The sequence below is a fragment of the Ciconia boyciana genome, unplaced genomic scaffold (assembly GCF_034638445.1).
Source record: "Ciconia boyciana unplaced genomic scaffold, ASM3463844v1 HiC_scaffold_39, whole genome shotgun sequence".
Taxonomy (NCBI): Eukaryota; Metazoa; Chordata; class Aves; order Ciconiiformes; family Ciconiidae; genus Ciconia; species Ciconia boyciana.
The window spans coordinates 404,195-427,000 of record NW_027328407.1 but is presented as its reverse complement, the minus strand read 5'-3'; the positions used below and the strand labels follow the sequence as shown (position 1 = coordinate 427,000).

The 22,806-nt window shown below is 51.9% G+C and overlaps 2 protein-coding genes across 2 annotated transcripts; one reads left to right on the top strand and one right to left on the bottom strand.

Moving 5' to 3' along the window:
• The first annotated feature begins 7,300 nt into the window (after positions 1–7,300).
• Positions 7,301–14,249, top strand: LOC140645829 (olfactory receptor 14C36-like). Its single transcript, XM_072849294.1, has 3 exons — positions 7,301–8,196; positions 12,252–12,315; positions 14,145–14,249. Exons 1-3 carry the CDS (start codon positions 7,301–7,303, stop codon positions 14,247–14,249), a joined length of 1,065 nt encoding a protein of 354 aa, XP_072705395.1.
• A 1,480-nt stretch (positions 14,250–15,729) lies between these two features.
• LOC140645847 (olfactory receptor 14C36-like) lies at positions 15,730–16,713 on the bottom strand. The gene has a single exon (XM_072849313.1). The coding sequence runs from the start codon at positions 16,519–16,521 to the stop codon at positions 15,730–15,732; it is 792 nt and encodes a 263-aa protein (XP_072705414.1). The 5' UTR covers positions 16,522–16,713.
• Positions 16,714–22,806: the final 6,093 nt, after the last annotated feature.

The window sequence follows — 22,806 nt, the reverse complement described above, 5'->3', positions numbered from 1 at the left end:
CTTGCTCTTCTGGGGTTTCCAACAGATTCAGGGGGACAAGCTAAGAGTCTCAGCGTGATATGTTAGAGACTGAAGGTGGGATAGAGAGCTCCCTTCTTGGTTGCAAATGTCCGAGAAGACAGCAACTGGTCTTTGACTTCTCTGCCTGGCACTGTCACACCTCTGGTGGGGATGATGGCAGATGCTGGCCTGGAGATAATCAGGAACTGCCAGGAGGCCTCAGGGAAACTCCAGGGACAGCGTATGAGTCTGGGTGGGCAGTGAGTGGCTCCTCATAAAATGTGTAATGTCATAAGGTAGGTTCTTCCAGAGGAAAAGGTGAACCTGAGGAGCCCATGGGCTACTGAGGACTCTGCAATGCCAGGAGAGGCTGTGCAGAGCCAGCAGGCAAAGGGACATAAGAGTGGAGAGTGGTTCAGGACACCGTGACGGATGCACCCACTCTGAATTAGTGAACAGCACTTTGGTTCAAGCATCACCGACAAGTGGCCCTGACTGAAATCAGTCCTGCTGTGCAAACTGTGAGAGCTGTGCTAGGCCATATCTTCTCAGCCACTAAGGAGTCTCGGCCACGTCTGATCAGGAGGAACAGTACCAGCCCGAGCTGGGAGTAGACAAACCTAAAACTGCTGCAGCTGCCCTCCTGCACATACACCAAAGGAGGGTTTGACTACGAGTCCATCCCTTTGTGCTATAAATATTTGTAGCCTCCCCGAGCCCACTGAGCTCTCCTGTACGGCAACAGGTTGCATGGCGATGATCTGCCCTTTGAGCAGGGACACTTCTCAAGGTTACTCGTCAAGGCTGAGAGACCCCTTACTCTGTTTCTGATATCTATAACAAGGCAGGTGACATTTTACATTAGGCCTAAATGTATACTGTATGCTACCAACATTTATTTGTATATCCAGCTATAGCTTAAATATTAGAATCATATTAAGGAGCAGAGTTTTTGACTACTGTCTAAATCACTGTGTAAACCATTGTCTAATCTCCATCTCAATTATCATCTAAATTATTATTTCAATCATTGTCAAATCATTGTAAAATCACTGTTTAATTACTATTCAACTATTGCTTAATCACCACTTCATTATCATTTAATTTTCATTCAATCATCAATTAAATGTCATTTGATCATCGTTTAATAATTAATAAAAACTTTTAGTAAACCTTAAAACAGTGACTTCTCTTAATAATTCACCTGTGACAAAAATTGCTGTATTCTGCAGGGGGACGGACTCAATCACCGAATACTTATGGAAGCACGAAGGTAACCCTTCACCGAAATTTGTGGATGATTGGGTGCATGAAAAGCGGGATAATTGGAGTAAGATGGAGAAACAATTAAACGTTGCAGCAGGGAAAAGGAAAGATGGTAAAGAGAAGGGAATAATATGGCAAATGTTGGGAACGTGTTTGGGAGCTGCATATCAGTATAAGGAATGTAACGATCAGGAAATGAGAGTGTTACAAGGTGAGGGTGAACAAAGAAAGCGACCAGAAATGCTGTTATCTCTGCAAATAGATCAGTTGCTGAAAAAATGGGGGAGGAAAAACAAAAAATGAAGAAAGATAGAGGATAAACTCAAACTCATGATAATTCAGGCCCTCCAACCCACCAGATCATCTAAAAATTTGTAAGCTAATTGTGTCCCCCCAGAAGACTTGGATGGAGATATTTGGGAGAACCCCAACCAAGAACTTGGGGATGAGAGTGAATGAGATGAATCAGAACTTAAGGTAGTCCCTATTATTAAAACAGCTATCTGCTGGACCTCAAGGGGGTCCAGAGAAATACCACAGAAATACCACAAGGACCAAATACCAGACCAAATACCAGAGAAATACCACAAGGACCATTACATGGGACCCCCTTCAATTGGCCGATCTGCACAAAAAATATGGGCAGAAGCCTGGTGAGAGCGAGACTGAATATCTGTGGTGTGCCTCCTTAACTGGAGGAGAGCATATGATGTTAGAGCAAGGCAAAGCAGATGGCTTTGGGGGACCAGGAGTGTTCTTGAATGAGGGAGCAGCCCCTAACGCTGAGCCACACTCTATTACACGCTGAGTAGCTTATTGGGCAGGGGCACAGAGCCTTGGGATAGAGGGGAGCCACTGCTATGCCAATAAGACCATGAAGCGAACTTTCTACTGCCGTTACAAAAGCAGCCTGCCTGCAGGCTGTGAACGACAGGGGTGCACATGGTAATTACCCTCTCTCTGCCTGTGTGGACCCCCCAGCCATGAGACCACTGCAAAGGGGAGCCCCTGCTGCCTTCAAATCGTACCTCATTGCAAAGAGGGATGAAATGAGACAAAACATACAACATCACGCTCAGGAGGGTCGGGGCAGCCAAGCCCACCTTTGACCCATCCCGACCTGGGCAGACTTAATGCACAGCACTGTAAATCATCGTCGAGAAATGGGGAGGGATGAACTGGCACCAGCAGGACAATCCCAAGCTGATGCAGACAGCAGATAAGTAAGTACTTACTCCAGCAAGTAAGACAGGCTCCCCAGAACACCAGACACTTTCCCTGATCTCATAAACCCCCTGATGGAAGCTCATCAATGGGATAACACAGACGGCTCTCTTTATTTATGTCCCAGTGGGCTGTCAAAGATAACTAGCAAAACTTTTAATTGACATAGGATCTAAAATTTTAATAATTTCAAGTTTGGATTCCCAAAGAACTAACATTAAGCCCGTCCGAGAAAGGGTTAACTAACAGGATTTACAGGCCAAAGTGAAATGTGCCCCGTAGCTAAAGTAAACTTGTAATTGCCAGGGGAGAAAAGGATAACAAGGCACCAATTAGCAGTAGTTTCAGGGAAGGAAAATGGTTTGGGCTTTGAGGTATGACAAGGACGAGTTTGGAAACGACTGGACAGTGGTGTTTGGTCTTGTGGCTGCCAGGAGTGTCCTTGGTTAGCTGAGTGAAAATGAGCAGCTCCCCATGGGTGTCAGTGACCTGGCATAGTTCGCCTGCTGTGAGCTGCACCCACGCTGCCTGACTCAAAAATAACCCATGTCCCTCTCTATCCTCTCCCTGCTGCTGCTTGTATGGGTATTGTGGAGGTCATAGCTGACCTAGAAAAAAGACACATTATCTCCCAAATGCTCTCCCCATATCATTCCCCAGTGTGACCAGTTAAAAAAGAAGATGGGAGGTGGTGCCTAACTATAGACTATGGAATGTCAAATGCAAACACCGCTCCTCCTACAGCAGCTGTCGCGCACACGGCTACATTAACTGCCACCTTCCAAGCTGCCACTCACCCCCACATGGTGGTACGAGATGTAAAAGATATGTTCTTTATGGTGCCGCTGCAGGAGGAGGAGAAGAGAAAACTTGCTTCTACCTGGGATGGGATACAATTTACTCTTATTTGTAAAGTACAAATAAACTGGTACACAATTAACTTGATCTCCTTCTACAACAAGGTGACGCACTTGGTGGATGAGGGAAAGGCTGTGGATGTTGTCTACGTAGCCTTTAGTAAAGCCTTTGACAATGTTTCCCACAGCATTCTCCTGGAGAAACTGGCTGCTCATGGCTTGGACGAGCATGAGCTTCTCTGGGAAAACACCCTGGCGGGATGGCCGGGCCCAAAGAGTTGTGGTGACTGGAGTTAAATCCAGTTGGCGGCTGCTCACAGACGGTGTTCCCCAGGGCTCAGTACTGGGGCCAGTTCTCTTTAATAACTTTATCAGCAATCTGCATGAGGGCATTGAGTGCACCCTCAGTAAGTTTGCAGATGACACCCAGTTGTGCGGGAGTGTTGATCTGCCTGAGGGTAGGAAGGCTCTGCAGAGGGATCTGGACAGGCTGGATCGATGGGCTGAGGTCAATTGTATGAGATTCAACAAGGCTCAGTGCTGTGTCCTGCTCTCCTTTTGGGACATGACTGCAATTGTTCATAAGAATACTTCTATAAACTGCCATGAACATACTGAGTAGGAAAAGGTTCTTTTGGCCTTTATTTGGGCAGCAGCTGTCATTTCACCTGGCCAAAGGAACTTCCTAGCAGGCTCATGTATGATCCCCGAGATGTTGCCCTGTCTCTATGAACTTCTCTGTTAGAGCTTGCAGTTACCTGCAGGTATCTTGGACCACCACTGGCAACTCACATGTCACCAGGTATTTGCATCTGAACACCTCACTCCAGCCCTCCATGTGCATTAATTAGCAAGGGAGCTGAGAGAAGGAGCTCCCATGCAGGTGCCTATGTTGTGCACACCTGGACAGAGGCCAGAGGAATCCCACCTCCTGTGGGTTTGTGGCAGGCATGGGAGGGAGCTGAGTCTCCTTCAAATACTAGGAATAGAAACGCAGGATGAGATGCTCCATTGACTCAGCTGAATCCCTTCCCTCAGCAGGGGTAAGGGAGATCCCTGCCTGCCACTGTCTGAGAGTCCTGTCTAACAATGAGACCAAAAAAGGTGATATTTAGACAGAACATTGTGTCTAAGCGGAGACATTACACTGCTGGAAGGAAGTGTCTCTCCCCAGCTGAGGGAGGGAACATGAGTGCTGACTTCAGCCTGTTTCAGAGCAGGTTCCCCTGCAGCCCCAGGGACACCTGGAGGGAGCCCAGAGGGGGCAGAGAAAGTGCTGCCTTGGGCTGGTCCTCTGCTGCTGAGCTGGGCTGGGCTCCTGGGATGGAGGGAGCTCATGGCAAGCGGGCAGCGCTGCAGAGAGACAGCTCTGCCCAGGAGCAGCTCCTCTGCAAAGGGCAGCAGGGCTGAGGGCACTGCCTGCAGGCACAAAAGGGAGAGGAGCGAGGCAGAGAGGTTAAAGGCAGCCTGGAGTGGGAGGATGCTGAGAGCTCACTGGGAGAGAAATATTCACAGCCCGCTACATGGTAAGTCTCTGGCTGCAGGGCAATGCAGCTGTGGTTCCGGGAGGGATCTCCTAAAGCTGGCACATCTCACAGCCTATGGGATCTGTAAGTATAACTCTCAGAGATTCTCTGGTGTACAGGAGGAGCACATGCTCCAGAGCAAGGAGTCCCTGCTGCACCATCAGAGGGACAGGGCATGATGGCTGCCTTCTCCCAGGGATGGCTGCAGAATATGATGCAGGGTGTGCAGGCAGGGGTGCCCAGGGCTGTCCTTCAGAGCAGGGTCCCTGTGCCCCAGGGGTCTGTGTGCTGGGCAGGGACTCTGCTTCCTGCCATGGTCAGCACCCAGCCTGCCCGGGATGCTCCCCAGGGTGCTGTGGGGAGAAGCTGTGGGTGGAAGGAGTGACCCCCAGGAAGGCAGAGTCCTACTGCTGTTGAGAGGGTGCTGCATGGGTCAGGGCTGCTCACAGCTCCAGATCACCCCTAGGATATTTCCAATACAAGATTTCAAGGAGAAGGTGAAGACAACGATTACTATAAAGATAAGGAACTTTCCTCAGTTTGTTTTCAATTTCCTACTCTTGGGGAACGGGAGGCATAAATGATAAAGGAGTTTGAATTTTGACAAGTCACTAAGAGTCCTGAACCCTAACTTTGAGGGATCAGTAGGTCTGCCAGGCATCTCCTGATGTGCTTTCAGCCACTCTGCCTATGGACAGCACCAGCATTACCTCTGCTGGACCCATGAGGTTAAGTCTGACCTGTCCTTTTTCCTACCTGCAAACAGGACCATGCATGCAGCCAGTGCCCTGCAAACAGGCAGGTTTCTGTAGGGCCAGGGTGAGTGCACAGAGGTTGGGATGGGATCTGTGAGCACTGACAGGGAAAGACATGGGACAGGGAAACACCTCCCAGGAGGAAAATCTCCAGGCAGCAGAGATATGATCAGGGAATGAGAGGAAATGAAAACCAGAAATGTTGTGGGAGGGAGAATTCAGAAATCTCCCTATGATCCCCTCCAATGCAGACCCCTTCCCCTGAGCAAGCCCCCTGCCTCCTGTGCCACCCAGCAAAGCCTCTGCCCTCAGGGCTGTGGGGTCCAAGGCGTGAACCACCTCCTCTGCAGCCAGAGCTCCAGCAGAGAGGTGCTGCAGCTCTCCAGCCACGTGCCCATGTCCCTCTGCAGAGCACAGGGCTGAGAGCAGCTGCCCAGCAAAGTTCATGCTGGGGAGGTGTTGTGCACAGCTGGGTGAGGGTAACGCTGTCCTGAGTGCCCGGCTGTCTCTCCCTTTCTCTCCTCTCTCTTTCCCTCTCTAAGCTCTCTGTATTTTTCCTTGTTTCTCCACTTGTCTGTGTTATTGTTAGTGTTACCTTGTTCTCGCTGTCAGGCTGTCTGGGGAGGTGGAGTTTCAGCTGCAGAGTCACACACTGATCTTGTGTGTCCTTTCATGCAGTCTGTGTCCATGGGAACAAGTGTCCCAGCTTTCCTCCAAATGTGGGGCTGTGGGCAATGCAGTCTGGGCATCCAGGGAATGAGCTGAATCTCCCTTACTCAGATGCCATCATTAGGACACTTGGGTGTCTCCTTGAGGTGTCCTTCCCAGCTGTGAGCTTCTCTCCAGGATGCAAACCTGTCCTATAGCTTCTTGGTGTTATCTGAAAGCCCCACGTAGAAGCACAGACATGCTACGACAGAGATAATGCTGTTGGGTTGGTGAAATGAGCCATGTGTGTCCTTGGCTAGAAGTGGGGTGCTGAGACCATGAGAAAGGGTGAGACATTTAGTGGTCTGTGGTGGATCCGTCTGCTCTCAGCAGAGTCTGGTGGTTTTCAAGGGTAACATGGGTGTGTGATCAACCTCCATCTCGGAAAGGTGCAAGCCCAGAGAAACTGGGAACTCGACAGAGGGACAGACCAGCTCCCCTCACTCTGCACTAACCCACAGGCAATCCTCTGGCCTCGCAGAACTCGCTCTGTTCTCCCTGAGGACAGCAGAAATGCTGAGGGTTTCTGTCATCCAAGAATACTCGCCAGGGGAGGCGGGGGGGCAGCTGTAAAAAACCCTAGAACTCTTAAACTGCCTTTACCATGCCCATTCCTTTATCCCTGGGAGTGCAGATGCTGGCAGGACCTTCTGCGTTAGCAGTGGTTTCACAGGACAAAGATGAACACCAGGACTGGTCCCTGCCCCTACCCACTTCTGCATAGTGCGGCTGACTTATCAAGAGCCCATGGGCAGATGTCGTGCTCTTCATCGCACACACGGCCAGCACCATCGAGGACTCCAGGCAAAGATTTGAAGGAAGGTGTCCTAGAAAAAGGAAAAAGTGTCTGGGTGTAGCAGGGGGAGGGTCTATGGGAAATGGCTTTGATTTTGGTCTGAGAAGTCTCCCCTAACTTGTCACTGTTTTGTCTCCTATGAAAATGCTCCATGCCCAGAGGCACCAAATGTCCAACAGCAGTTCCATCACCCAGTTCCTCCTCCTGGCATTTGCAGACACGCGGGAGCTGCAGCTCTTGCACTTCTGGCTCTTCCTGGGCATCTACCTGGCTGCCCTCCTGGGCAATGGCCTCATCATCACTGCCATAGCCTGCGAACACCGCTTCCACACCCCCATGTACTTCTTCCTCCTCAACCTCTCTGTTCTTGACCTGGGCTCCATCTCCACCACTGTCCCTAAAGCCATGGCCAATTCCCTCTGTAACACCAGGGCCATCTCCTACGCAGGATGTGCTGCCCAAGTCTTTCTGTTTGTCTTTTTCATTTCAGCAGAGTATTGTCTTCTCACCATCATGGCCTATGACCGCTACGTTGCCATCTGCAAACCCCTGCACTACGGGACCCTCCTGGGCAGCAGAGCTTGTGTCCACATGGCAGCAGCTGCCTGGGGCAGTGGGTTTCTCTATGCTGTGCTGCACACGGCCAATACATTTTCCATACCCCTCTGCCAAGGCAATGCCCTGGACCAGTTCTTCTGTGAAATCCCTCAGATCCTCAAGCTCTCCTGCTCACACTCCTACATCAGGGAGTCTGGGGTTCTTGTGGTTAGTCTCTTAGTAGCATTTGGGTGTTTTGTTTTCATTGTCCTGTCCTATGTGCAGATCTTCAGGGCTGTGCTGAGGATCCCCTCTCAGCAGGGACAGCACAAAGCCTTTTCCACGTGCCTCCCTCACCTGGCTGTGGTCTCTCTGTTTATCAGCACTGGCACATTTGCCTACCTGAAGCCCCCCTCCATCTCCTCCACATCTGTGGACCTGGTGATGGCAGTTCTGTACTCGGTGGTTCCTCCAGCAGTGAACCCCCTCATCTACAGCATGAGGAACAAGGAGCTCAAGGATGCAGTGTGGAAACTGATTATGGGTGTTTTTCTGAAGCAACAATCTTCCTCTTCATAGCAGTTATAATGTAACTCATTGCAGTCCCAGGCTGTCTTCTTTATTTTTTGTTATTTGTGGTGGTTTTTTACTTGTGAGAATGTTGTCAACCCCTTTCTAATTCAGTCTGCTTTACTTTCCTGACCGAGTGGCTGTGGAAATGAGGAGCCATGCTTTCTGTGTGTTTAAACAAAATAAAGGGCCCTGCAGTGACTTTTTTTTTTCCTGAGATGCTTCCTCCAAGGCCATTTTGGAGCTGCAGGGACAGTTTCTGTGTGCAGAGTTGGAGGGGACGAGAGTCCCGGCATGGCAGCACTGCCAGGAGCACCAGCGCTTGCTCTTCCAGGGCTCTTCTCTTTCCACTTCCACACTGCCTTTCTGATCCCTTGTGTTGGTGTCAGGCCTGAGCGCTCTGGCAGCTTGGTCACAGTCCTGCTGCGTGGTAGTCCTGTGACCGCAGGCAGGGACAGGCAATGGGTACTTCTGTGACAGGGCTGGCCTCCATAACAGCGTTTCCATAAAGAAAGGTGATCTCCTGAGGGCAGTGCCTGAAGGCTTAGGTCTTCTTTCAAAGTTGCTGTCAAGAAGAAGCTCAAGAAAGTGCCCTGTTGAGGAAAACACCAGTGAACACTAAAGTGTGTGAGTGTGCAGGGTGGGGGCACGCAGCAGTGTCCCTTGCACAGCCAGGCCTCCAGGGACAGACTTGAAGGACCAGCAGAGCAGGGGCTGGTCTGTGACCTTGTTTGCTGGACACCCTGGGCAAGGTGCCCCAGGACAATCCTCACAGACCAGCCCCTTGCAACCACCATTCCCACCACTAGCATCTCACTCCAGCTCGGAGAGTTTGTTTTTCCTTCCATGGAGGGACACCAAATGATTAGGTCAGAAGTCCATGTTTGCATTGTTCAGAGGAGACTTAAGCATGCACATCGTGTGTGTGGGGAGATGAACCCGAGTGAGCACAAATGCCATCAGCTATTCCTAGAGGTGCCATGAAGGCCAGTGGGACAGACAGTGCCTCGAGGTCACTTCTCTTTGAGACTAACGTCCCCTGGGAAACCAACCACCTGAATGTAGCACTGGGATGTGCTTCTGTGATCCGAGGTCCCTGTGTCCATTCCTCACACCATGGGGCATCTCAGGCAGGTGCAGAGCAGGGCGATACACCGCAGGGCTGAGGTGCCTCCCAGTCTCTGGGAGTGGCAAGAGGAGGCCAGAGAGTCACCATGCCTGCTGCAGTGCACTGCCTCCGCATGTGCAAGGGAAGGACCCGTGCCTCTGAACACCCCTGTGTGCATGAGGAGTGCATGAGGCCAGCTCACATGTGGACACCACACAGGGCCCTGCCACTTCTGTGTGTGAGTCCAGGAACAAACCCCACTGTCCCAGTGAGATTCATCTCACCTGCCTTGGAAGGGTTCATTGCAAATGCTCCACTCTGCTCACGTAACCCTTTCTGGACTGTGCCCTCAAATGTGTCAGAGCAATCAGAGAGGTTCTGGGGTCCTTGGAAAAGAGAGACATCAAACCTTTCTTCAAGAAGGGCAAGAAGGAGGATTGGGAGAATTACAGGCTGGTCAGCCTCTCCTCAGTCCCTGGGAAGGTGATGGGAAAATACTCCTGCAGCCATTTCCAGGTACTCGTAGGACAAGAAAGGGACTGCAGAAGCTGTATGGGTCAGGGAAAGAAGGGGATGTTTTGTACCTGGACTTTAGCAAGGGTTTTGTTATGGTCTCCCATAGCCTCTTTACAGACAGATTGGTGATATCTGGGCTGATGAAATGGATGATGCAGTGGGTATGAAGTTGCCTGGTGGATCAAGCCCAAATGTCACCAGTGGTAGAGTCCTCCTGGCGGCCACTTACTAGTGGCATCCCTCAGTGCAAGCACTTGGGCCAACACTATTGAATGTCTCTATTAACTGCCTGTACAATGTGACGGAGTGCCTTTTCAGCTGCTTTGTGGATGATGCCAAACTGGGCAGAGCCCTTGAGTGACCTCATCTGGTTAACGCTGCCTTGAGCAGGACAGCCGGACAGGATGATGTTCAGGGGTCTCTTCCAACCTGCGTTATTCTATGATTCAATGAATCCTTTCCTTGGAGATCTTTCTGAAGACAAAATAGACAGAGGAAGAAGGAAAAACAGCAAGGTAGAAGTAGAGATATAACATGCACCAATATAAATAGAGCAGTTCTTCTGATGAACGTTTTTCCACTCAAAGCGTTGGTAGGCAATCTATTAGATAAATGTGATGAAACAAGCTCACTTTTATCTGCTCATGTACTGGGCCACAAGGAGGGTGATGTTTGGGTACAGTGTCACGTGGTCAGTTGTGTCTCAGGAACTCATAATCCAGTAGGAAGCCAATGGCTCTGAAGGGGGCTGTGAGGTCACTTCTGCCTCTGGAGGTGATAGGCCAACATCAGGAATGTGCCTGGGAAAGGGACTGTGAGGTCACTTCTTGCTGAAACAGCTGATAGCTCAGCCCTTGACTCATGGTGGGGGTATGTGCTTTTAAGCTCACATCTGCCAGGGTCTCTGACAGGCCAGCAGAAGGCACCTGGTTGGCACATTGCCTGGGAGATCCCCTCTGCCGAAGGACCTAGGCTCGCTCCAGGAAGGGGGCTTACGTTTTGGTTGTCCTGTCTCTTCTGCCTGAGTACATGATGGGACAGCAGCAGGCACACAGCTTGGTCGTGTCTATCCGAGAAGCTGAAAGGCTGGCAGCCTTGGGAGATGATGGTGAGGTTATTTGTGTGTGGTCAGGTGAAAGGCCAGCAGAAGGCTGATGGGTTGGGATGCCTGCTTGAAGGGTTGTTTCCCAGATGGTGGAGCTCTTCTTGGAGGTAGGAAACAGCAGGAGAGAGAAACACTGCTACACAGCGCAGCTTGGAAGGTGGAGATAGGGCATGAGGAGGAAGAAATGTCACTCAGAGGGTAGTGCTGTGGTACATGAAGTCCTCCAGAAGGAGTATGAGATCAGTCCATGTCTTTGTGTTTCAAGGAAGAGAGTGTGAGGGTGGACAGATTTCAGTGAATGTATGGAAATGTCGGGGTGAGAGCAAGGTGGGGAAGCGAGATGGGTGTCTGCAGCCTGCAGGGCAAAAGAAGCAGCTGTGGGACAGCATAGGACAACCTGTGGTGGAGATGGCAAAGAGCGCTGGCAAGGATGGAAGTCATCAAGAGAACCCAAGGCTTGGTCCCTTTGGTTACAGCAATTGTCTGTGCCAGGAAGGCCTATGAGGAGCCATGTTGTCCTAAGGCACTGGGGCCTCACTGCCTCCTTGCACACCCCCAGTAGGGCTGGGAACTGTCATAGCGTTGTCCTTCCCTCAGCACCACACACCCCACATCCCACTGCCCCAGGAAGAGCCCTGAGCACTGTGTGAAGGACAGGATCTGCCTTCCCCGGGGCTGGGGGTCAGAGCTTGGCCTTTCTGCTTCATAGAACAAAGCCAGGGTTTTCTCAGCATCTGAGCTGCCTGCACAGTGCCTTGCCTACCTGTCATCATGGCCTCCAATTGTCTGCTCTAACGAGTCCCTTGGGAGGCTTTGTCAGTAATGGCCCTCAGTGGGGCTCATTAATGCTTCAAGGTACTTTGGGTTTGGCTTCTGATGTTGACTCTTTGAGAGGTTTGTGCAATCTCCTCTCAGTACCTGAGGTTCAAGGACTCAGCACCAAATACGCCATGGGGCTCATTAAAATAAAGCAAGCCCTAACGAGCCATGTCTCTTCCTGTCATTTTCTTCTACTCTTGTACAGTTAATTCAAGAGGTTTCCTAATGTAATTATAGAGAAAGATTTCGAAGAACTTCTAATAAAAATGGATTTTTATTTTAAAGTGTGTATTTTATTATATTTCAGTTTAGAGAAGAGACATTAGGAGCATTCTCTGTTTGATATTGATCCAGGGTCTCTCCTAAGGAGGTCTGCACTGGTAGGAGAAGCTGTCCCTTGAGGTCTGACACAGTATGGACAACCTTGCTCCTCACCTCCCCAACCCCATCATTTCTCTCATCAGCCACCTGGGACTTGCATTCCTTTTCCTTACATCAGACTTCTCCTCTGCAGTCTGCAGCTGGATGGTACAGCTCCTTCTTACCAGCTCCCACCCGCTTTCCTTAGAGACCTGGCTGCACACAGGCAAAGAGGGATTTTCTTAATTTTGAGCAAACAAATTAAAACTGATTAAGATTCACCATTCAAATAAAACACACTCCTCAACTGTATGCCAAGTACAAGCTGCCACCCATGAGGTTCACCTCCCACAAGGCATAATCATGCAAGAAATGTTTTAGACAGAAAGGAAATTATAAAATAGACACAATTAAAGAGATGGCTCTTTAGACAGGACTAGACAGACTACTGAAAGATAGGCAGGCTTTTAACTCCCTGAGGCTCAAAGCAGCTACTGGATTGTTGAGGGGTGTCTGAATGATCAAAGAGTAAGGGGAAGGCAAATCTAGAGAGCAATTGCCAGTGTTTCTGTGCAGATGGGCTGCTGGAAAGGTGACTTCAGACCTGGTCAATTTAGTTAGGATGGGTGGAAATATGGGAAATATTAGGGAGGTTCAATGCGCAGCCTAACAGACAGCGTACTGACAATGCAACTATAGAGGAAGGTCAATAGTGCTCCTCTTGTTATTAATGCACATCCTGAAAACTCCTCATTTTGATCTCATGGGAAAACACTGACATTTTATTAAAAGTATGCAGTTGTTTCAGGTGATGAGGTCACGCTTATACTTGTAAACACGTGTAAAAATTCCTCAGCTTTTCAGGCAGAGCTCCGCTGTCTGACCATCAGTGTCCAGTGCCAGCTCTGAGGACCCGGTGTCTCTGCAGTAGGTGCCTGGGACTGGCAGCTGTCACAGAGGACCTGCTGGAGACGAGAGCCCCTCGGAAGCTGCAGCTGCAGCCTGGGCAGAGGGTCCCGGGGCACCTCCACTGGCACCATGCGCCTGTGTCCCTGTAACTGCATCCCACCCCGATTTCATGATCGCTTCCCTTTGCAAGCAAAGGCAGGACACAAATACCCCAGAGATCAGTACATTAAAAGAAGACAAAACAAAGCCAGGAGGAGAACAACATCAACAGTGTTGGAAGCTTAAAGTTGCAACAGGACTTTTCCTTCACTCTACATCTTTCATTCTATTTCCTTGTTGCCTCATTTTTGTAACATGTTCTCAACATTTCCATCATACTGAGGCCTACAGCATTAAGAAAGATCATTTTTGTCTTGCACGGAGCCCAGGCCTCAAAACACTCCCTGCCCTGGACTGTCCATGCCACCTCTAACTCTTGGCACAGAGTGAGTCACGCTCAGAGGTGTTGACCACTCTTGCCTGATCGAGGAAAGCAAGGTACAAAGCTTCAGGGAAACGGTCTCCTCTTTTTGGATGGCCAAATTTACACTAATCTCATCAAATCTGTGTTATCTGTCTTTCTGTGTGAGTATATGGAAAAACCTGTATTTATGTATAGGTAAATGGATAGAAAAATGTGTAGGTGTGTCCAGTTACTCAGCAAAATACATTTCCTACCAGCACTCTCAAAGGAAGCATCTTTGTTCTGAGGAATTACTGTATTTAGACTGTCATTGTCACTCCTTCCCCTGCCCCATGGGGCACTGGCACCAGGTTTCCCTCAGCTGCCTTCCTTGTGCTGACAACACATTTAGAGAAGCCCTTCTGGGGGCCCTCCCCATGCATGGCCACTTCCAGCCACCGCTGAGCTTTGGCTCTGCTGGCTCCATCCCTGCACCCCCAGGCCAGGTGTCTGTCTGCCTCCTGGGCAGCCTGGTCCCCTCCAGCCTCCCTGCACTTCCTTCTGCAGTTTGACCTCCTAAGTCAGGGGGGTCCCTCTTCATCCACGCTGACCTCTTGTGGGCCCTGCTCCACTCCCTGCACTTCAGACTGGCTTCTTCCTGGGCTTTGAGGATGTTGTCCCTGAAGATCCAGGGGGGACTCACAGCCCCTTTGTCCTCCAGCACACTCCAAGCAGATCCTCAGCTAACTGAAATCAGCTCTCCTGCAGTCCTGCACTCTCATTCTGCTAGTTGTCCTACTTCTCCACCAACTCATGGTCACTGCAGCCATGGCTGCCCTCATCCTTCCCATCCCCAGCCAGAGCCACCTTGTCTGTCAGGAAGAGACCAGCCCTCCTCAGCTCATCGAGTGTCTAATGTGTCAAGATGCGGTCTTCCACACCCTCCAGGCATCTCCTGGGTTACTTGTGCCCAGCCCTGGTGCCCTCCCAGCAGACTGGGGGGTGGTTCAACTTGCCACGTAAGGGAGGACCTGTGACCGTGAGGCTTCCTCCAAGGCAAGGCTCTGTGCACGCCAGCCTCCCCTTTGCCCAGAGCTCAGCTCCACCTCCTCACACACCTGCCTGCCTTCCTGAGGAGCCCTTGCCGTCCATGGCTGCCCTCCCACCACTCGAGCTGTCCCACCAGGGCTCTGCAGTCCCCGTGGGGAGCACGTTGCTGCCTGCCCAGCAGAAACGACAGCGCTGCAGAGGGGAGAGGAGAGGCAGGCAAAGGGGAAGGGTTCTGGGAGGTTGGCTGGGAGGCTGCTCCTGTTGCTGGAAACGGATGATGCAAGGAGAGACACTGTAGCTGGGAGGTGGATTTTGAAGTCACTTCTTTGGAAAGAACCCAATTGGCCAGGTGCTGAGGCAGGCGCAGTGATGTCGCCTGGAGCGTCGGAAAACCCATCGAGCAGTGCTGAGAGCTTGGGAGAGGGGGATGCAGAGGAAGGTGAAGGTGACAGGGCTGGGAGGTGGACTGAGATGACATTTCTGCTCCAGTGACCTGACTGAATTGCAGCAGGCAGGGCGATACAGTGACATCATCAAGTGCATCACAATCCCAAAGCGACACAGATGACAGCTCAGGCAGTGGAGAGGGGTAGAGGTAGGCAAAGCCAACGTGGTTGGGCTGTTGCTTGTGAGGTCACCTCATGACAGCAATGTGATTGGCCAGGAGCAGGCAGGCATCATGAGGTCATCAAGGACACCAGATGGGACGGCTGCAGACAGATGACTGGGCCCCTGGTGAGGCCCTGCCCTGGGGTGAAGCCACCTGTACATGCCATGGGAAACTATGGGAGGTGTTCTTAGAGAACAACCCTTGTTCTCTAAGAGCTACCCAGGTGACAATGAGCTTTTTACTCAGGCACTTTTGCAGTGAAATTCCTGGGCCTGATGGTGACATCAGCTGTGGAAAAACAGCCAAACCTTGAGGAACTGCATGGGGGAGATGTCATTTTATTACAGAGATGCTATGAGAGAGACAGCTCTGAAACAGTGTAAGAAAAACATTTATCCAGGTTTCAGGGGAGAGGCAGAGAGACGGGTGCATTTCTCAGGAGAGTGAGCAGAATACAAATGATTATTCACAGACATAACAACCATAAAAATCAATACAGGTACTGCTAAAAAAAAAAAGGAAGGATAAAACCATAAACAAAGTACAGGCCTGCACTGGGATACACTAGATGTCATTTGTGGACAGTGATGGGAAGATTATCAATATTGAAAAACATCCATGAAATCACCTTCGTAATGGACACTTTCAGCTCCTGGTTCCTCATGCTGTAGATGAGGGGGTTCACTGCTGGAGGCACCAACGAGTACAGAACAGCCACCACCAGATCCAGGCATGGGGAGGACATGGAGGGGGGCTTCAGGCAAGCAAACATGGCAGTGCTGAGAAACAGAGAGACCACGGCAAGGTGAGGGAGGCACGTGGAAAAGGCTTTGTGCCGTCCCTGCTCAGAGGGGATTCTCAGCACAGCCCTGAAGATCTGCACATAGGACAGCACAATGAAAACAAAACATCCCAACACTGAACAGGCACTAACCACAAGAAGCCCAACTTCCCTGATATAGGAGTGTGAGCAGGAGAGCTTGAGGATCTGGGGAACTTCACAGAAGAACTGGTCCAGGGCATTGCTGTGGCAGAGGGGGATTGTCAGTGTATTGGCCGTGTGCAGCACAGCAGTGAGAAACCCACTGCCCCAGGCAGCTGCTGCCATGTGGACACAAGCTCTGCTGCACAGGAGGGTCCCGTAGTGCAGGGGTTTGCAGATGGCAACGTAGCGGTCATAGGCCATGATAGTGAGCAGATAAAACTCTGCTGACATCAAGAAGGGAAAGAGAAAGACCTGGGCAGCACATCCTGCATAGGAGATGGCCCTGGTGTCCCACAGGGAATTGGCCATGGATTTGGGGACAGTAGTGGAGATGGAGCCCAGGTCCAGGATAGAGAGGTTGAGGAGGAAGAAGTACATAGGGCTGTGGAGGCGGTGGTCACAGGCTACAGCAGTGATGATGAGGCCGTTGCCCAGGAGGGCAGCCAGGTAGATGCCCAGGAAGAGCCAGAAGTGCAAGAGCTGCAGCTCCCGTGTGTCTGCAAATGCCAGGAGGAGGAACTGGGTGATGGAGCTGCTGTTGGAAATCAGCTTATTTGGTGCTAAGGGCCTGGTGAGGGAGGAAAAGGCAGTCACAAGTGAGGAGAGACTTCTCTGGCTAAAAGCTATTCCATTTCTCAGAGAAACAGCCCGCGTGGCCTCTGTCTTTCCAGGAAGGCCTTTGTGCAGCTCCCTGGCTTGAGCTCTGGTGTGTGCTGGGTTGGGGTGTAGTGGGGAGCAGGGGACTCTTCTGTGGAGGAATCAGTCCTGCTGTGCAGCCACAGCTAAACTGGAACCAGGAGTGATCTCAGGGGCAATTTACTCATGATTTCAAAGAGCTTTTCAGAATTGTCCTTCCCAATTCACCCAATTGCATAACCAAGCCTTTGGGGTTTCGTTTTGTTTATTTTGCTCCCATTGCACCTCTCCCATCTGGGGAGTGTCTTCTGAAGGCAGAAATCCTTGGCATTTCTGCTACACCACAAGTGCTATACTGGGAGTCCTGAGAGGCCAAAGGACAGACCCTTAGTGCAGATGGAGGAGAGCTGGTCTGTCCATCAGTCTTGCTCCCAGCTGTCCTTGGCTCACACCTCTTTGGTCTGCATGGTGATCACACTCAGATGTTCCCCTGAGAGGAAACTGGATTCTGCTGGGAACAGGTGAATCCAGCCTGAAAGGGCAGATGATCTCCACCCTCCCCTCCCCAGGGAAGATCTGTGCTCTTCTGGATGCCCTAAAAATGGGGTGTCCTTAACAGGCAGTCAGCGTTATCCCCATGCATGGACTGCTTTGCCCAGTGCCCCACAGAGCCGCCTTGCACCCACGGAAACATGAGCATGGCAGGACGTGCAGGATCAGCTGCTGAGCTGCAGCTGAAACCCCCTTTCCCAGAGAGCCTGAAAACAAGAGCAGCAGCACCAGGGAGGGGTGGGGAAACAAAGAGAAATTCCCCAATGCTTCTGCCAAGGGAAGCAGGGCCAGGACGGACAGACAGGCACTCGGGAGAGTCTCCTCTGCTGCAGAGGAGGCAACTCCTGCCCTGGAACCCCTGACCTTGAGGGCAGAGGCTCTGCTGGGTGGGAGAAGAGCCCAGGGGGCCTTGACTGGGGAAAAGGCATGCTCACTGAAGGGCTGACAGGGAGGTGCACAGATCCCCCTCAGCCTTTGCTGTCAGCACTTTCCTCTCAGTCCCTGCCCTTGTCTCTGCTGCCTGGAGCTGTCCCTGCCAGGAGTCCTTTCTCTGTCCCCATGTCTCCTCCCTGCCAGTGCTCACAGAGCCCATCCCACACACTGGGTGCCTCAGCTCTGCGTTGCAGACTCCTCCTGGCAGCAGGGCACTGGCCAGGGCCATCTGTGTGTTGGCAAGTCCTAAGGAGAACAGCAGATGAATCCTGAAGGGACCATAAAGGTGACATTGGTGCTTTCTGTAGGCAAAGGAATGGGTGAAAAGACATCAGGTTCCTGGAGAACCTATTGATAACTCACTGTAATGCTGTAGGAGTCTTGGTCATTCGTCCAAAACTGAAAGAACCATCACCATTCCTCACCACCACCAGCACAGCAGGAAACTGGAAACACCTTTACACAAGGTAGCCCCTGCCTTGATACACTTCTTGAAAAGTCCCCTGGGAAATGTCCTGGGGGTGATGTGGAGCTGTGAGCAGCCCTGACCCATGCAGCACCCTTTGGACAGCAGAAGGACCCTGCCCTGACGGGGGTCGCTCCTTCCACCCACAGCCTCTCCCTGCAGAGCCATGGGGAGCTCCCCGGGCAGGCTGAGTGCTGACCCTGGCAGGCAGCAGACTCCCTGCCGTGGCACACAGCACCCAGGGGCACAGGGACCCTGCTGGGAAGGACAGCCCTGGGCACCCCTGCCTGCACACCCGGCTTCACAGCCCTGCGGTTGTCCTGGGAGAAGGCAGTGGTCATGCCCTGTCCCTCTGACGGTGCAGCACAGAAGCCCTGCTCTGAAGCATGTCCTCCTCAACACCGAAGGAGCCTCGAGAGCCTTCCTGGCAGATCTTATTAGACATGGGCTATGCCTGCTTTAGGAGACTGCCCCAGGAAGCCTCTGCATTGCACTGCACCCAGAGACACATCATGCCCTGTCCCTCTGATGGTGCAGCAAGGAAGCCCTGCTCCAGAAGACGTCCTTATCCACTGCACTAGAGAAACTGTGAGAATTGTACTTACAGATCCCATAGGCTGTGGGATGTCCCAGCTTTAGGAGATCCCTCCAGCAATTGCAGCTGCATTGCCCTGCAGCCACAGACTTACGGTGTCAAGGGCTGTGAAGATTTTGCCCGCAGTGAGCTCTCAGCATCCTCCAAGCCCAGGCTGCCTTTAACCTCTCTCTGCCTCACTGTTCTCCCTTCGGTGCCTGCAGGCAGTGCCCTCAGCCCTGCTGCCCTTTGCAGAGGAGCTGCTCCTGGGCAGAGCTGTCTCTCTGCAGCGCTGCCCGCTTGCCATGAGCTCCCTCCATCCCAGGAGCCCAGCCCAGCTCAGCAGCAGAGGACCAGCCCAAGGCAGCACTTTCTCTGCTCCCTCTGGGCTCTCTCCAGGTGTCCCTGGGGCTCCAAGGGCTGACGTCTCCTGAAGGGCAGCAGGGTCTCTCCTGGGGAGCGTAGGCAGACGCTAACTGAAGCAATCATTGACTGTCCCTCTCTGAATGCTGGAGAGACGGATTTAGAAGTGGGATTTGCCCTAACACGCCGTGGTGGTCTACAAAGGTTTTCAATATTTGTCTCCCTTAACCGCTATCCCTGTCCCCTTGCCAGGCAGGACACCGTGGCAGTGACAGGCAGGGATCATTTCCCCACCGTGTAGGGCAGGGATTCAGCTGAGTCCATCAGGTATTTCCTCTCTGGTGAGTAGCCCAGAGACTGCAGTGGGGTTCAGCTCTTCCCCATGCACCCCACAGGAGCTGAGATTCCTCTTGCTTCAGCTCAGCGTGCACAAAAGAGGTGCCTGCAGAGCAGCCCCTGCCCTGAGCTCCCTCTGTGATCCATGGGGATGGAGGGTGGCAGTCAGCTGCTCACACACAAACACCTGGTGGCATTTGAGGTGCCAGGACTGGTCCAGGACTTGTGGCTGTGTCTGCAAGCGCTGATGGAGCATACATGGGACACCCACACCTGCCTGAGCATGAGCTGGGGGGCTGGCAGGGAGGGTCCCTTGGTCACCTCAGGTTACACCCAATGTTTAGGGCATCTGAACATCTCTTAGACTCACATGTCCATGGCAGCTGCTGGCCTTCCAGCTGACCAAAAGGAGGAGTGCACCAGAAGGAGGGTCAGGGCTCTCTCTGGGCTCCCTCCACTGCACTCACTAGAGCTCAGCTTACTACAAAACTCAGGCACGGGCACATCCCTGCATTGCAGGCACCAATAAAATTTCAAGGCTCTTTCTAATGGCATAAGAAAGGCCTCTAGTGCCATGCCAGGTGCCTGGGGGGCCCAGAACAACTGCATGTGGCTGGCAAATATGGCACAGGACCTCCAGGAAAGCCATATCCCGCTGGAGTGGGGGCTGGGCAGACACACCAGGGCCTCCCTAAGGGGTCCGGTGCCTTTTTGCCAGCACCGGAATGCTAACACCCTGGCAAGGAGGCAAGGTCCATCTCGTCTACACCCAGGGCTGCTGCAAGTTTGGGAGGCACATCACACCAGGGTCTCCACTCATGTCCCTGTACTCTCAACCCCTGACAGTTCTCTTCTCCCCTGTCCTCTACCCACCTCTACCCATGATCATATGAAGAAAACCCCACACCACTGATGTCCACAGTCTGGCTGGATTGCAGCCTTACCTCACCCAGGGACTTTCTCAGGGGTACCTTGTGTTCCTGGAGATTGGCACAAGGTGCTGCAGAGTCACCTCAGGCAGCAAACTCCTCTCTTGCAAGGCTGGCATGGCCCAGGCCTGTTTTCCTCTGGCCTTGGGGACTGCAGGGTTTGTTGTCTTCACGAGCATCTCATTTCATCATTACGTTGCCACCTGCCATCCTTCCCAACATGTCTTTGCTCTGAAGCAAAGCCTTTGCATACATGGGGTGCTGTGTGCTTGGTTCCAGTTTTCTCCATGAGAAGTCTTTGCTGAGCTGCTGCAACCCAAATGTGCACCAATGCCCTCAGCCTGGGACACAGCCAGGAGGATCGGGAGCCCCTTATTCCTTGACAGAGCTTCTGAGGGAACCACTGCGGTGACGTGGTGGGACAGGTAGCACAGCTTTGGGTACTGTGATGTACAGGCTCGTTAGGAGGCACTGGAGGTGGCTGAGGAGATGTCATATGGAAACGCCTCATGATCCTACTAAGCAACTTCCTTGGTCATAGGGCAGCTGGGAAGTGGGAGATGGAAAGGGGCTCAGCAGCAGTGATCCCTGTCTGGCTGGGTCTGCTTCTCACCCTTCCCAGCATGGCCACTGCAGGGTCACCCCATGGCCCCAGGGCACCACAGCCCCCTCGCTCTGCAGAGCAGCACCGCCAGCTCAGGGCCCTGTGGGGAGTATGGTCAGGGGTGCAGGAATGGCCAGCCAGGCCAGCATGGACACACTCACCTGGGGAAAGGCTCTCTGGGGAGAAGGGATGTCCAGGGAGAAGAGCAGGGCACCATGGCCGTGGAGGGCAGAAATAAAGAGAGCATCCCGTGCCTGTGTGTCCAGCTGGGGCAGGCTGCTGCGCTTCTGGGGCAGCAGGAGCTACAAGAGGAGCCCCAGGGCCAGGACCCTAATGCTGTCCTGGGGAGCAGGACTGGACCAGGGAGGAAGCCGGCTGCTGGTGGTGGGGATCTCCTGAGCATGACAGCAGGAGGGACACTGTCACAGACCTGCAGCTTGCCATTAACATCCCCTGGACAACCACCACTGCGATGTTCTGCCTTGCATCTAGGTCCCCGTGTCCGTTCCTCATGCTGTGGGTGCCTTGAGTCGAGTGCAGAGCAGGGTGATGCACCGCAGGGCTGCGGTGCCTCCCACCCTCTGGGAATGGCAGCAGGAAGCCAGACAGACACTAAGACTGCTGCAATGCACTGCCCCTGCGTGTGCAAGGGAAGGACTCCAGCCTCTGATCATCCCTGTGTGTGCGAGGAGTGAGGGAGGCCAGCTCACGTGTGGACACCTCACAGAGCCCTCACATGGCTCTGTTGAACTCCAAGAGCAAAGCCCACCATCCCAGTCACATTGATCTCACCTGCCCCAGGTTGATGTCTGCTAGGTCAGGAACCTGTCTACTAGGTCCATGTCTACCAGGTCACCCTCCCCTGTCTTTTCCAGTCATTCTATACAACACCAACAATAATATTCATCTTAACCTGAAATAAAATTCTTGATTTTGAACTGGAAAAAAATCAAAAGTAACAATGATAAAAAAAAGAACCATCCAAATGGGATCCCAAAGCCATTTATTCTCCAGGCTGAACTAGCTGATCAAGTGGACACATCCATTGGAGAAAACCATCTCCATGGAAATGATCTCCTCTGCAAGGGGTTTTCTGTGCTGTTGGCTATAAAGTGGTGTAAGGCTACCCTGGTCAGACTCAGTCATCCAGTTTTTTAAAAATGGCGCCAAATTAATCTGTATAAATATAGAGGTAAGCAGCCTAGTGACATGACACAGTCCTTGTCTACCTTCCCATTCATACTTCTCAAACGTGAGCTGTCTCTCCAGGCTCTGAGTGTGAACCCAAGTGCAGAAAGCACAAACAGACTTTTTCTTTCTGCAAATGAAAAATAACCATCTGCGCATTATATGTTCTTTTAGTACTAATGGTTGAGCTATCCAACACTTCAGCCAGATAGTTCTATTCTGCTTCCACAGCTTTATAGCCAACAGCACAAAGAACCCCCTCCAGGGGAGACTATCTCCAAGGACATGGTTTTCTCCAATGGAAGTGTCCATTTCTTTCAGAAAAGTCCTAAGGAGGGATGAGCCTAAGAAATCTGCCTTTTAGATAAAGGCGTCCTTCAGTGGCTACAAAGGAAGCAGAAAATACTCCCTTACATCTACACATTGCAGGTGTTCAAACTGAATCCTAGTCAACATTTTAATGAGTAAAAAGAGTCGTTCTGTCTTCTTTGATCTTTGAACTTGCCTGCTTCATCATGCTAGCCCCATGCTGGAGCTCATTCTCACATTTAGCTCTCTTGAGACCCACTAAGCAGGTGCTCAT

Coding starts and splice junctions, on each gene's coding strand:
- LOC140645829 (XM_072849294.1), top strand. CDS start 7,301: ATGTCCAACAGCAGTTCCATCACCCAGTTCCTCCTCCTGGCATTTGCA. Junction 8,197..12,251: donor AAGGAGCTCAAGGATGCAGT/GTGGAAACTGAT, acceptor TTCTCTCATCAG/CCACCTGGGACTTGCATTCC. Junction 12,316..14,144: donor CTGCAGTCTGCAGCTGGATG/GTACAGCTCCTT, acceptor CCTGCACTTCAG/ACTGGCTTCTTCCTGGGCTT.
- LOC140645847 (XM_072849313.1), bottom strand. CDS start 16,521: ATGTACTTCTTCCTCCTCAACCTCTCTATCCTGGACCTGGGCTCCATC.